This window comes from Oncorhynchus mykiss, chromosome 21 (genome assembly GCF_013265735.2).
Source record: "Oncorhynchus mykiss isolate Arlee chromosome 21, USDA_OmykA_1.1, whole genome shotgun sequence".
NCBI classification, from domain to species: Eukaryota; Metazoa; Chordata; class Actinopteri; order Salmoniformes; family Salmonidae; genus Oncorhynchus; species Oncorhynchus mykiss.
Genome location: NC_048585.1, coordinates 45,687,607 through 45,702,854, shown reverse-complemented (window position 1 = coordinate 45,702,854; position 15,248 = coordinate 45,687,607). Strand labels below are relative to the sequence as shown.

Here is a 15,248-nt window from a genome sequence, read left to right as displayed (position 1 = left end):
ACACAGTAGTGTGTGAGTCATGATTAAAGAACTAGAATAGAGCAGGATTCCACGCATTCTATTCAGCAATACAGTGATGTCATCGAGGGAAGCCGGAGAAGAATGGGGTTAGAAGATGACAAGAAGATGATTTATTTGTTTTGTGTCATACTGTATCATTGTACATTGTACATATGTTGGATTTTAATTTAATCACCCTGTTGCAGGAGATCTTTCCTGCAATTCAGGACATTTAAAACTTGTAGTGTATTTGAGGTTTAAAAAGGCTTCTGAAGTTTGTAATTTCCACCTTGAAATTTCAGACTTGATTTTTCCTTCTGAAAAATGTATCAAACCCTACAAAAATGTATTTGAATTATAATCCACATAATAGTTACATTTCCTGTTGCTTCAGGATTTTTCTTCTGCTGTAGCAAACTGGCTCAAATTAAGATCCTGTCTCTGTACAGTAGTAATCCCTGGTCTGAGTCAAAAGCGAACACAAGGAGATATTTAAACGGAAAAAGGTTTTAAAGGTTAACATTTTTATAGGAAGTGAGTTTAGAACAACAACCAGCGTTGCAGACATAATTACGCAAACATGTATATACACAATATCCCCTCACTGGTTCTTCAACCTTGCCCAACTTGTTAGACTTCTCAGCGAAAGGCCTCATTGTGCAAAATAAGGCTTTTTAAAGTGGCAATAAACTTTGACATTTCAAATAAAAGGAATTGGGGAGGGAAGTGCCCGACATGTTTTTCATCAAACGCTTTCAGCTATTTGGTTCAAGATCGGAATCAGGAAGTGAGAGTTGAAGAGCTGTGTGTGTGTGTGTGTGTGTGTGTGTGTGTGTGTGTGTGTGTGTGTGTGTGTGTGTGTGTGTGTGTGTGTGTGTGTGTGTGTGTGTGTGTGTGTGTGTGTGTGTGTGTGTGTGTGTGTGAGGGGATGTGCAAAGTGGGTAAACACAAAAGGGAAGCGGAGAAGGATTAGGAAATCAAACAAGAACTATGTATACTTTACAAAACCACATTTTACACTTTTGATCTAATGATGAGAAATGACGTTTAGAGCTGGAAACCATAATAACTTGACTTTTGCTGTGTGTGTGTGTGTGTGTGTGTGCATGCGTGCGTGCGTGCACGTGTGGAAATTGCTGAGCAGAAACCAATGTGGTCCCCCACATACTACTTATAAACCAGAGTAGGAGTGGTGAAACATTAAACCAAACCACCTGATAGAAATACTTTGTTTGTACTGTCTGTATTCAAAACATACTGCTGCAAATGGCACATAAGAGCGCTTTGGAATGAGTACAAGTATTGTGAATATAATATACAAAATCATTTCTATTTCCACCATGAAATATCTCCACAGGTTGACACTTATTTTCACATACAGGTCAAGGTTCAATCCAATGCGTCTCATAGCGCAGTGCACTATAATGGACTTTTGATGGGTTTTTTTAGGCTTGAGCCGAGGTGTGCATCGCTGTTTAGTTGAATGTGAACAGAACAATATTTGCATCTGAGCTGGGCTGCTTATATTATCTCCAAGCTACTGAAATAACCTAAGCTAGGATTACAATGGAAAAGAGACAAGAGTTGTAGAGCTCATTATCCAAAATCCTTCTCATTCAGTAGTCCACCAGCGTAGCTCCTCAGAGAGGTGCACCCGCAGTCTTCAGGCCAAGTCACGGTGAAAGAAGAGTCAGGTGGATGTGTTGTGCTCCAAAAGAGCTCCATCAGAGAATATTCCATTAGTTTTAAATCTTCAAAGAAGCAGGGGTAGAAACTCTTGGAGAGTCCAGAAGTGCATAATATAGTTTCACTTTAAGTCTTCCTTGTAGTTTCTGTCTTTGAAAAGGTATCATACAGAGTGTCTATAGGTAACATGATTCATAGTTATTCCAACGATTCAGATCGTTGGTCCAGATTTCACAATAAAAACGAATCCGGAAATATCACATTGGTGTGTCTCTTTGATACAGGTCCGAATAAGACAAAACACTTCCTTTAAAACAGGTTTCTCCTCCTTCCTTTTAAAATGCCCATCCTCTCCGGTAGCTCAGTTGACCTTAAAGAGACCGAAGTAATGCTTTCCCGTGATGTGGAGGTTGAAAGCGGGGCCTGTGATGGCTTTTAGCTCCACCCCCTTCTCCAGCCGCAGCAGGCCGGACACCTGGCAGGGTTTGAGGAAGTGGAACTGGTGTGATCCGGCTGCAGGCGTAGTCCCGTAGCCCTCCATGCACTGTAACCTCTGAAGCCGCTGGCTCCCCCTCACCACCGCCACGTCCAGCTTCACCAGCTGAGACTGGTTCTCATTGAACAACACCTGTGAGATAGAGATGGAGAAAATGAAGGAAGAAGAAGCAGAGAGCAGAACAACAGGGGTCAATCAGCGTTTGATTAAGCCTGTGTTGTTTGACAGGTGTAGTTCCGTCCAGGTGGACACAGGACTACAACTCCCAGAGGCTCACCTGACAGTACAGGAAGTAGACTCCCGTTCTCTCAACTGTGAAGATGCCTCTGTCTGCGTTGTACTTCACCGCCTTGCTCATATTCAAGTGCTCGGAGTCCGTCCATCCTTTTATCAAGCCGTCCTCTCCCACTGAAACACAGACACACACATTTAAAGCATTGAAAGGGAGGAACCGGTGCACGTGTAAATATAACAACATATTATTTTCTCTTTCTTTATACTGTAGGTTTGTGTGTGTAGGGATGATTTATTACAATTTGTAACACTCATCGGGGACAGAGATCTTACGAAACCAATTCCAGAAATGCAGAAGACTTTTCCATCATAAATGTCATCATCCACGTTTATGAAGCTTACCTTTCTGAACAGACTCTTTGGTTACTGGTGGAAAGAGAGAGAGGGAAAGGGGAATTAGGATTTTAGAACTGTTATTCAATCCAAACCACTTCAACAGATGCTACATTATAACACTATGAAGATCTGCCAAGTCACTTACTCTCAAACTGAGAAGCCACTTTCTTTCCATGTCCATTCTTCCCTTTCCCAGTTCCCCCTTGCAAAGGGAAGAAGGAAGAACGAATTAGTTAATATGACAGACGAGAAAAATTCAGAGGGGTTTTTGTTTTCCTTCATTTGTCACAGCTGTGGAGTGTGTCGTAGAAACCATAATGTATTCATTTGTGGTTGTTTATCCACCACCTGAATACTCAAACGGCTGTAACAGATGGAGAAGGATTTCCTTTCTCCTCTACTCCGGCTCTGCTCTACTCTACTAGGATATCAGTCTTTTTTTACTTCCTGTTTTTTAGCCTACTTTTGTCTCTGTCTCTCTCTACTTTCTGTGCCAGCTGGGTCCAGTCAACTGAAACACAGTCAATTAAGAGAGAATAGGAGAGAAAGGGAGGATAGGGATAGATAGAGGGAGAGAGAGAAAGAAATCAAAAGAGAATGTGAGAGACAGAAGACAGTTAGGGAGAGAGAGATAGAGAGAGGGGGGAAAGATAGAGCAAAAGAGAGAGGGAGAGAGAACTTTGGCTGTTCTATGACCCAAATGAGCTGTGAAGGCCCTGTCAGGAGAAACAGGCAAGAGCAACAGCCATGGCCACCGTTCAAATAAATACAATAAATAAAATCCATCTCGAAAACTGGGGGAGAGAGGGAGAGAGGGGGGTGAGACAGGCCTCGTTGTTCACCAGAGGTTTGTTTTAGCTCCAGTATCAGGTCTACAGGGAGTGATTCCAGGCCGTGATACTGGCTGCACACACAAACACACACACACACACACACAGTATATATTCACTGCAGGATCAGTTCACTGTAGGATATGTTGTGGGGGAAAAAGAGTGGCAAACATTGAACACTAGGGGGGCCGCTTAGCTTAGGAAAATTGTGCCCCTGCTGAAATTACTAGCAGGTGGGTGACCCCATAGCATTAGGATTTTCTGTGGGTAAGCCTCAAGCGATACCGTTTCTTGATTATGCAGTTCACATTTAACTGTAATGTGAATAGAGGCCATTCATCATGTGGAGTGTTATTTGCAGCTCTTTCCAGTCGCTAGCTGCAGCGAACTGAAAAGACGAGAGACCCAGGGATGTGTGTGCTTTGGGGACCTTTAACAGAATGTAACTGGCAGAACGGGTGTTGTATTTGGAATGAGGGCTACAGTAGATGTCTCAGATAGGGGGGAGTGAGGCCTAAGAGGGTTTTATAAATAAGCATCAACCAGTTGGTCTTGCGATGGGTAAACAGAGATGACCAGTTTACAGAGGAGAATAGAGGGCAGTGATGTGTCCTATAAGGAGCATTGATTGCAAATCTGATGGCCAAATGGTAAAGAACATCTATCCGCTCGAGAGCAGCCTTACCTCCCGATCTATAAATTACATCTCCGTAATCTAGCATGGTTAGGATGGTCATCTGAATCAGAGATAGTTTGGCAGCTGGGGTGAAAGAGGAGCGATCACAATAAAGGAAACCAAGTCTAGATTTAACTTTAGCCTGCAGCTTTGATATGTGCTAAGAGAAGGACAGTGTATCGTCTAGCCATACTCCCAAGTACTTGTATGAGGTGGCTACCTCAAGCTCTAAACCCACAGAGGTAGTAAATCACACCTGTGGGGAGAGTGGCATTCTTCTTACCAAACCACATGACCTTTGATTTGGAAGTGTTCAGAACATGGTTAAGGCAGAGAAAGCTTGTTGGACACTAGGAAAGCTTTGTTATAGAATGTTTAACACAAAATCCAGGGAGGGGCCAGCTGAGTATAAGACTGTATCATCTGCGTATAAATGGATGAGTGAGATTCCTACTGCTTGAGCTATATTGTTGATGTAAATTGAGAAGAGTGTGGGGCCTAGGATCGGGCCTTGGGGTACTTCCTTGGGGACAGGCAGTGGCTGAGACAGCAGATGTTCTGACTTTATACACTGCACTCTTTGAGAGAGGCAGTTAGCAAACCAGGCCAAAGACCCCTTAGAGACACCAATACTCCTTCGCCGGCCCACAAGAATGGAATGGTCTGGCCAAGTCAATAAAAATAGCAGCATAACATTTGCTCAGAATCAAGGGCAATGGTGACATCATTTAGGACCTTTAAGATTGCAGTGACACATCCATAATCTGAGCTTTAACCAGATTGCATACCAAAGTGAATACTATAGACATCAAGAAAGCCAGTCAGTTGATTATTGACAAGTTTTTACAACACTTTGATGAACAGGGCAAAATAGAAATTGATCCTAGAACATTTAGGATCAGCTTGATCACCCCCTTTAAATAAAGGATGCACCGTGGCTGCCTTCCAAGCAATAGAAACCTTCCCAGAGAGGAGAGACGGGTTAAAAAGGTCAGAGATAGATTTGACAATGATAGGGGCAGCAACCTTAAAGAAGAAAGGGTCTAAACCATCTGACCCAGATGGTTTTTTTTGTCGTCAAGTTTAAGGAGCTCCTCGGACTCAGTGACCGCCTGTAGCGGGGCAGGGGAAAAAGAGGGAGGAGCATCTGGGGTAGTTGCATTAGAAGGGCTGGGAGATGAGGAAATGTTGGATGGGCAAGGAGGCATGGCTGAGTCAAATAGGAATCCTGACTTAATGAAGTGGTGATTAAAGAGCTCAGCCATGTGCTCCTTGTCAGTAACAACCACATCATCAACATTAAGGGACATGGGCAGCTGTGAGGAAGAGGGTTTATTCTCCAGGTCTTAACCGTTTTCCAGAACTTCTTGGGGTTAGACCCACAGAGAGAGAACTGCTCCTTAAAGTAACTAACTTTGGCCTTCCGGATAGCCTGAGTGCACTTATTTCTCATTTGCCTGAACGAGAGCCAGTCAGCCTGAGTATGCGTGTGGCGAGCATTTCGCCAAATGGAATTCTTGAGGTGGAGTAACTCTGCAAGATCACGGTCGAACCCGGGGCTGAACCTGTTTTTAATTCTCATTTTCTTTATGGGGGCATGTTTGTTAATAATACCACTGAAAATATTAAAAAAGAAGGTCTAAGCATCTTCAACAGACGGGATCAAGCTGATTCTATACCAATTTACAGGGACCAGGTAATTAAGGAAGGCTTGCTCATTCAAGTTTTTAAGCAAGCGTCTATGACAAATCAGGACAGGTCATTTCACTGAGTGGCCATTACGAACACAGGCTGTAAAACAGTGATCACTAAGGTATTTACAGAAAACACCAGACTGGTACATATCAGAATTATTTGTGATGATAACATCAAGGAGAGTAGCCTTTTCTGGGTGTTTGGAGTCATACCTTGTGGGATTGGTAATAATCTGAGAAAGATGTAAGGAATCCCATTGCTTTAGGACTTGGTCAGGTGGTTTAAGCATGCCCCAGTTTAGGTCACCTAGCAGGACAAATTCAGACTTAGTATAAGGGGCCAGGAGAGAGCTTAGGGCATTTACGGTACAGGCCGGTGCTGATGGTGGACGATAACACCCAGCAACAGTCAACAAAAACATATTTGAAAGTTTAATGCTTAAAACCAGCAAATCAAATTGTTTGGGGACAGATTTGTTGGAGACAACCGAGCACCGAAGGTGATCCTTGGTAAAGATTGCCACTCCCCCATCGTTGGAATATCTGTCTTGCTGAAAAAGGTTATAACCAGAAAGGTTAACATCAGTATTCAAAACACTCTTTCTTAACGACATCTCAGTAATGACCAACACATCTGGAGCTGTGAACACACACTTTCAATTGATACATTTTAGGTAATAAGCTTCTGGAGTTAACGTGCAGAAAACCCAGGCTTTTACGAGAGCAGAAATCAGTGAAGCAGATATCAGAGCACTAGTCAGAATTGGGGCTAGCAACAGTAGATGGGCCAGGGTGTACATGCACATTTCCAGATATCATCAACAGTAATACAATCAGGGCACGGCAGAGGACAGGGACAGCTCTGCGGTGTTAATTTATGACATTTGAATGTGCATTAGATGGCAACAAGATCACATTGTAGAGCAATTTCATCAGGTAACATGAGTACAAAGCCAGCCAGAGCTGGTTAGAATAAGATGGGAGGCCAAGAGTCCGTGTAACCAATACAGAGTCAGAGTCCCGAGTGTGGGAACAAACATTGTCTGTCCTACGGTTGAGTAAACAAGCAAGTTCATAGTCAACAAAGCACGCAGGAGTCATGAGGCAAATAGCATAAAGCGCAAGAAAAAAAATGATGACTTGGGGCTAGCCATTGTAAGTTCAGAGTCACTCGCCACAACCGTGCGTGTGTGCTGGAGGCGAGCGAAAGCTCGGGAGAGAGGGGGGAGTGTGGCAGGGTTACCCGTATCAGACAGGGGGAGACAGGCCAGGGCAGATGGAGAACAGATCGCCAGGTGGAATCCAACCAGCAGTGCAGCAGAAAATGGGAGTAGGTATCACACCCACTTGGGGGAAGCTTTTTTTTTTTTTCAGGAAGCAGATTCCTTGTAGAAAATCTCAGCTAGCTAGCTGCTGTAGCTAGCAAGTCTCTGTCCATATTTTTTTTTTTTTCACGTGGAAAAGGAGGATGTTAGCGAGCTATATCTCTTCAGTTTCGGCAAATGGTCCTTTACGACGTCCAAACAAAGTTGTCCTATGGGCTGTTGTATTTTGGAGATTGTGAGGAGGATATCTTCTGATGTGATCAAAGCAACAATATTGTTTCTTATTGAGGTTATTTACAATTGAAGTGTCCTGGCTGCATATCAGTTCTATTCAGTACTATTTCGCAAATATGAAACCATCACAGCCAGAAAAGGTGAGGATTTTTACTCTTCTAACTAACAACAGATTATTACATATTTCTATTATATTTCGCTGCCAGCTTTTTTGTTTTGAATAAGAGTGTCATCATATATTCCTGCACAAGGCTAATACTAGGCTACCTTTGTCTTCTTGCAAAATGGACAAAGGTCTCTCAACGCAACACTTTCCAGACTATTACCGAAAACAACATTGACCAATAAACATTCACGTGGGCGTGGTCTGGCACATAAATGCATATAAATCAGTCAAGGATATTCGTATTGTAACAAAATTTGGGACACGTTGCAAACACTGTCAAGACTCAACATATGCAAGAACATATCGACCTCACAGTGGCACTATAACCTGCACGTGTTGATATCTCTTGATCCGTTTGACTCAAGAGTGATAGAATTTGGCACACATGCCCAGGGATATGAGTCTAGCTAACCCACATGATATTTCAGAAACCACCGGCCCGATTTTGCCATAGAGATCTGCCCTTTACTAAATTGACTGGCCCAAGGGGGTTGCTATAGTAATCAACTGTAAGTACGTTAGTCACACGAGATATCCCAGTCACCACTGGCCTGATATTGACAAAACTTGGGTGAATGACGCGTCTTGCCATAGAGATCCATCATTTACCTGTTTACTGATGCCTTTTCTCATGTACATCTTGCTTCTGTATTGAACATGCATCAACTCTCGAGTCTTGAGCAGTCTCCTCCTAGTGATTTTCAACCCAAGTTCACTATTGTCCATCCTCAGAATTATTTCCCGATGCACAGAGATGACGTGTGCACTGCCTAGTCTCAAATCAAATGTTACCAAATCACATGTTATTAGCCACATGCTTTGTAAACAACAGGTGTAGTCTAACAGTGAACTACTTACTTTCGGGCCCTTCCCAACAATGCAGAGATATTATTTTTTTGAAATAATAGAAAAGTAAAAAACGTAATAATAAATAATAAAAGTAATAATAAAACGTAATAATAAAAGTAATAATAAATACACAATAAATTGGCTATATACACGGGGTACCAGTACTGAGTCGATGTGCAGGGGTACTAGGTAATTGAGGTAGATATGTACAGTGCCTTGCGAAAGTGTTCGGCCCCCTTGAACTTTGCGACCTTTTGCCACATTTCAGGCTTCAAACATAAAGATATAAAACTGTATTTTTTTTGTGAAGAATCAACAACAAGTGGGACACAATCATGAAGTGGAACGACAATTATTGGATATTTCAAACTTTTTTAACAAATCAAAAACTGAAAAATTGGGCGTGCAATATTCAGCCCCTTTACTTTCAGTGCAGCAAACTCTCTCCAGAAGTTCAGTGAGGATCTCTGATTGATCCAATGTTGACCTAAATGACTAATGAGGATAAATACAATCCACCTGTGTGTAATCAAGTCTCCGTATAAATGCACCTGCACTGTGATAGTCTCAGAGGTCCGTTAAAAGCGCAGAGAGCATCATGAAGAACAAGGAACACACCAGGCAGGTCCGAGATACTGTTGTGAAGAAGTTTAAAGCCGGATTTGGATACAAAAATATTTCCCAAGCTTTAAACATCCCAAGGAGCACTGTGCAAGCGATAATATTGAAATGGAAGGAGTATCAGACCACTGCAAATCTACCAAGACCTGGCCGTCCCTCTAAACTTTCAGCTCATACAAGGAGAAGACTGATCAGAGATGCAGCCAAGAGGCCCATGATCACTCTGGATGAACTGCAGAGATCTACAGCTGAGGTGGGAAACTCTGTCCATAGGACAACAATCAGTCGTATATTGCACAAATCTGGCCTTTATGGAAGTGTGGCAAGAAGAAACCCATTTCTTAAAGATATCCATAAAAAGTGTTGTTTAAAGTTTGCCACAAGCCACCTGGGAGACACACCAAACATGTGGAAGAAGGTGCTCTGGTCAGATGAAACCAAAATTGAACTTTTTGGCAACAATGCAAAACGTAATGTTTGGCGTAAAAGCAACACAGCTGAACACACCATCCCCACTGTCAAACATGGTGGTGGCAGCATCATGGTTTAGGCCTGCTTTTCTTCAGCAGGGACAGGGAAAATGGTTAAAATTGATGGGGAAGATGGATGGAGCCAAATACAGGACCATTCTGGAAGAAAACCTGAAGGAGTCTGCAAAAGACCTGAGACTGGGACGGAGATTTGTCTTCCAACAAGACAATGATCCAAAACATAAAGCAAAATCTACAATGGAATGGTTCAAAAATAAACTTATCCAGGTGTTAGAATGGCCAAGTCAAAGTCCAGACCTGAATCCAATCGAGAATCTGTGGAAAGAACTGAAAACTGCTGTTCACAAATGCTCTCCATCCAACCTCACTGAGCTCGAGCTGTTTTGCAAGGAGGAATGGGAAAAAATTTCAGTCTCTCGATGTGCAAAACTGATAGAGACATACCCCAAGCGACTTACAGCTGTAATCGCAGCAAAAGGTGGCGCTACAAAGTATTAACTTAAGGGGGCTGAATAATTTTGCACGCCCAATTTTTCAGTTTTTGATTTGTTAAAAAAGTTTGAAATATCCAATAAATGTCGTTCCACTTCATGATTGTGTCCCACTTGTTGTTGATTCTTCACAAAAAAATACAGTTTTATATCTTTATGTTTGAAGCCTGAAATGTGGCAAAAGGTCGCAAAGTTCAAGGGGGCCGAATACTTTCGCAAGGCACTGTACATACTGTATAACTAGGAATAAAGTCACCTATCGTAAACAGTAGCAGCAGTGTACGTGATGAGTCAAAAAGGTTAGTCCAGAAAGGGTCAGTGCAGATAGCCTTGGTAGCTATTTGGCTAACTATTTAACTAACTGGTACTCCGCTAGTTGACCACCTCCCTATAGGCTGTCTCATCGTTGTCGGTGATCAGGCCTACCACCGTCATGTCGTTGGCAAACTTAAGGATGCTGTTGGAGTCTTGTGTGGTCATGCAAGTTCTAAGTGAACAGGGGGTACAGGAGGAAACTAAGCACTCAACCCTGAGGGGCCCCGGTGTTGAGGGTCAGTGTGGCGGATGTGTTGTTGTCTCCCCTCACCACCTGGGGGCAGCCCATCAGGAAGTCCAGGATCCAGTTGCAGAGGGAGGTGTTCAGTCCCAGGGTCCTTAGCTTAGTGATGAGCTTGTAGGGCACCATGGTGTTGAACGCTGAGTTGTAGTCAATGGACAGCATTCTCACACAGGTGTGCCTCTTGCCCAGGTGGGAAAGGGCAGTGTGGAGTGCGATAGAGATTGCGTCCTCTTTGGATCTATTGGGGCGGTATGGGAATTGGAGTACGCCCATGGTGTCTGGGACGATGGTGCTGATGTGAGCCAGGAACAGCCTTTCAAAGGGTTTCATGGCTACAGATGTGAATGCTATGGGGGCAATAGTCATTTAGACAGGTTGGTTACCTTGGCATTCTTGGGCACAGGGACTATGGTGGTCTGCTTGAAACATGTAGGTACTACAGCCTATATATAATCCTATGCTTAATCAGCAAAAAATCGCCAATCTGCTCAATCTTTCTCAACAAATAATAGCTACTGTCAGTCTCATCGGGGGAAAGATCACTTTAGGTCCCTGAAGCGTGCAACGTGGTCTCCCTCCTCGTGCCAGATGGTTTCTCTGGGTTCTCTTCAGTCTAAAGCAGACCTGTAATTTCTGCATCAGTCACCCAGCTGCCTACTGTTTCCTGTGTCAACTTTTAGCAGCAGGCAGCGAGTGCCCATGGGGCTTAACCAAGGTGCCATTCAGCCAAGATTCCCCTGTAGTTAAATCCTGTGCTGCTCCATAAAAAAACAGAGCAGAGCACCATTGATGGGATCTATCATCTCTGATCTATTGTGACCATTCGGTTATTGTTGATTATGTATTGCATGTATGATGATGGGGAAGCAGAGAAAGAGGCATTGACTGCGGTAGAGTGTAATTGATGTGTAGTGCTATATGAATCCTTTTTTACTGGCATGCACACACACACACACACACACACACACCAGCATGCAGGCACACACGCATGTACCATCTCTCTTCACCCTTTGGCCCACAAGCAAATCTCTCTTCTCCATGATGAGTTGGACAATGGCCTTCCGCTGAGTATTCACCTGTTGCGGAGAAGGAGAGAGAGAGAGAGAGAGAGAGAGAGAGAGGAAGGGAGGGAGGGAGGGAGGGAGGGGAGAGAGAGAGAGAGAGAGAGGGAGGGAGGGAGGGAGGGAGGGAGGGAGAGAAAGAGAGAGAGAGAGAGAGAGAGAGGGAGGGAGGGAGGGAGGGAGGGAGGGAGGGAGGGAGGGAGGGAGGGAGGGAGGGAGGGGGAGGGAGGGAGGGAGGGAGAGAGAGAGAGAGGAAGGGAGGGAGGGAGGAAGGGAGGGAGGGAGGGATGGAGGGGGGAGAGAGAGAGAGAGAGAGAGAGAGAGAGAGAGAGAGAGAGAGAGAGACAGACAGACAGACAGACAGACAGACAGACAGACAGACAGACAGACAGACAGACAGACAAGACAAGAAAGAAGGGGAGAAAAGGGAGAGAGAGAGACCGTTGAGTTTATTATGAAGGTTGTCAGATTGGCTCCTGCTGCATATTTACACAGACAGAAGATTTCAGCAAAAACATGTAAACAAACAGCCTCCAAGTGTGTGTCAGTATGCCAGTGCAATGCCAAGGCTTAGAATATGTCAACCACTTCCTCCTAAACCGGTTGCGACACCAAATGCGTGTTTTTAGTGCCGCACATTCCTCACATTTCCTAACTCCCCTGCTGAGACTGAGAAGCAGGAAGAAAAAAACACTGTACTGAAATGTGTCAAGCCGGCAAAGTTGAACCAGTACTTTCTGAAGTACTGGGGCCTACCGTATATATGCCAAAGGGGCCCTATTGCTTGAATTAGAGAGAGCGATGGAGGGGGAGGATGGAAGTAGGTTTCAATATACAGCTACTGTTTCTTTGTGCTGGGCAGTGCAGCCTACGGGGTGGTTTTGATATAGTGCCTACTGAGGTAGTCTGCCTGGACTGGAGGTTTGGTTTATTAGGGACCTGAACTGTCCGGGCAGGCTCATTGACTGCTAGCAAAAAGGCTTGACAGATGGGCAGGAGCAGGCCACTGTTACTGTCAACCACACCATAAGTTATATTAAGTGCATAAGCAGGCTATCTAAGGCTGGGCACGCATAATGTATTATCAATCAGAATAAGTTTTGAATGAATGAAAAGACCAGCAACTCATGTTAAAAGTCCAGTGCGGAGTGCATTGTTACAATCTAATACAGGGTGCATTACAGTGTAATATGCCTTAGAAAGCATCACTTCAGGTCCCCTTAGGGACTGCAGAACATTCCACTGGTTGAAGCCTAGCCTACCTGCAATAAGTGGGCTTTACATGTTGTAAATCATTTAGGCCTTCTCTGTTTTACGCAGCTCAATCCTTCAGTGCAAAGTCAGTTGGCTATAATGCGCTCTCGAGCCAAGAAGTCATGGGATTCCAGTAAATTGGAACACAACTGGCGGTAGAACGATTAAACTTGGCAGAGAGACTGTGGACGCAGAATAAGCAATAACTCTACGGCTTGAGTACACTTATTGGTAAGCAATAAAACGACCGCTGTTACAGAATCCGCAGGACACCAGCAGTGAAGAGGCCCGCTATGTGTGTACAATTTAACGCCACAGGATGGGGGAAGAGAGGGGGGGCTAAACGTGGCTTTTCATTTTCCATAGTCCCCTACGACGGTTTCTGTAACTACTAGTCAACAGACACAAAGACGTTGCGTAACAGTCATTTCAACAACTCCAAATTCTCTTATGTTCTTATGGAAAAAACAACTGGTGACAGTGTGCAAGGCATTCAATGCAAAGTGCATTCGTAAAATTGTTACATTGTTACTTAGCTCGGCTACTTACCTGCTCCAATCGGTCTTGCAGAGTTTTTAATGACTGGGACAGGTCCCGCGTCTGTCTCCAGGTCCACGCCGTAAACAGTGCGCTGCAGGCGGAGAGCGACAGAGCCACCATGGCCATGAATGCCCAGACGAAGCGAAGTTTGCGCACTTTTCTCCTCCGCAGAATTCGATGCATGGTTGTTCCACATTCCCCGGTTACCATTGCAGACTATTCGAAATGTTCATATTAACTTCATTACAGCGACACGTTTCCCTTTTTTTTGTGAAATACAATCCAAATGCTCACATTATTTTGGCAAGACGTGCAAGTGCTACCGGCCGCAGTACAAATGAGAGCTCAATAGCCCTATTGATAAAAGTGGAAATCATGTGAAATATGAAATAATTGCATGGGTTTCAAAACAGCAACTAAATAGACAATACTGTTGCTTTAATCAACTAATTTAAACAGACGAAATATCTTGGGACTGTCTGCCTTGCAGGTCGTAGCCAAATGCGCAATGTTGAGAAATTTGCAGCAAGCGGTGCAAATAAAGTTGTCGACTAGTTTACATCCACTATGATTGCATCCTTCTGCCACTTGATTCGTTGAGTCAACTTCCTTGTCTTCCCACCGCCTTTGCAGCGGGGTCATATCTGGCGTTGACATACAGTACCGCGTATGATGCACTCACTCTGCCGCATCAGCTTTTCTTCTCCAAGAAGTGGTTTTCAGTTGAATGCACCGGTCAATGCACCGGTCATGTGCCAGACGCACGAATGCAAAGCCTTCAGCCCACAATTTGGATCCACTCCCCAAAGCCACTAAGTAGATATTAAAGCATTAGTCACACTATATTTGCTCCATTGCACAAATCAAAACAGAACTGTAGCCTTGGCTACTAGAATCTATTTGGACTGAACTAATTCATTAGTGTCCACAAGGTGGCTCTGGTGTATAGGGCAAGGCCCATTGTGCAAGACAGAGCGCTACGCACTGCATGACCTGGATCACACTCAAAGCATCCAATGATTGTTCGTATATAACATGGTCAAAACTAAATGGGGTCACACCCAACTGTCCTGTGCCTTCTCTGTCCCCAGGAAAATCACCTCTTATTTCGTGTACAATGTGGATTACAAAAGGCTTGAAATATAAGGTTAGGTGTCATTTAAAATAAAACCTAAAGATATGGATCTCAATGGAAAGGTATGCATTTTGGCTATTTTGCCATGTCCCCTGGTGTTATTCGTCAACTTCTACAAGAAATATAATCCATAAAATAAAATATAGCGTATCTTTCTTCATGATTTTATAGTCTTAGTTAAAATCTCTCTCGACAATAAAAAACTTAATGAGTACTGTATTTATATTATTACTGTATTTAAGTTGTTTGTGTGTCCCTGGTATCTCTTTTCACCCTGTTAGTTTATAGTAATGATCCTTTAACAAAATAACCCCTTTCCACAATGACATGGTTTCCACTAAATCCCTCAGCCAGAAAGTCAAAATCCGATACAGTGCATTCGGAAAGTATTTAGACCCCTTGACTTTTTCCACATTTGTTACAGCCTTATTCTAAAATGGATTACATTTTTTTGTCTCATCAATCTACACACAATACCCAATAATGACAAAGCAAAAAATATATATATAT

General features: G+C 43.6%; 1 protein-coding gene across 1 annotated transcript; it reads right to left on the bottom strand.

Moving 5' to 3' along the window:
- Positions 1 to 192: 192 nt before the first annotated feature.
- On the bottom strand, positions 193 to 14,405 carry LOC110500573 (tumor necrosis factor ligand superfamily member 12). Its single transcript, XM_021577986.2, has 6 exons — positions 13,613 to 14,405; positions 11,743 to 11,824; positions 2,958 to 3,014; positions 2,819 to 2,842; positions 2,460 to 2,590; positions 193 to 2,314 (listed from the first exon to the last, which is right to left on the bottom strand). The coding sequence occupies exons 1-6, from the start codon at positions 13,811 to 13,813 to the stop codon at positions 2,048 to 2,050; spliced, it is 762 nt and encodes a 253-aa protein (XP_021433661.1). The 5' UTR covers positions 13,814 to 14,405; the 3' UTR covers positions 193 to 2,047.
- Between the last annotated feature and the right edge of the window lie 843 nt (positions 14,406 to 15,248).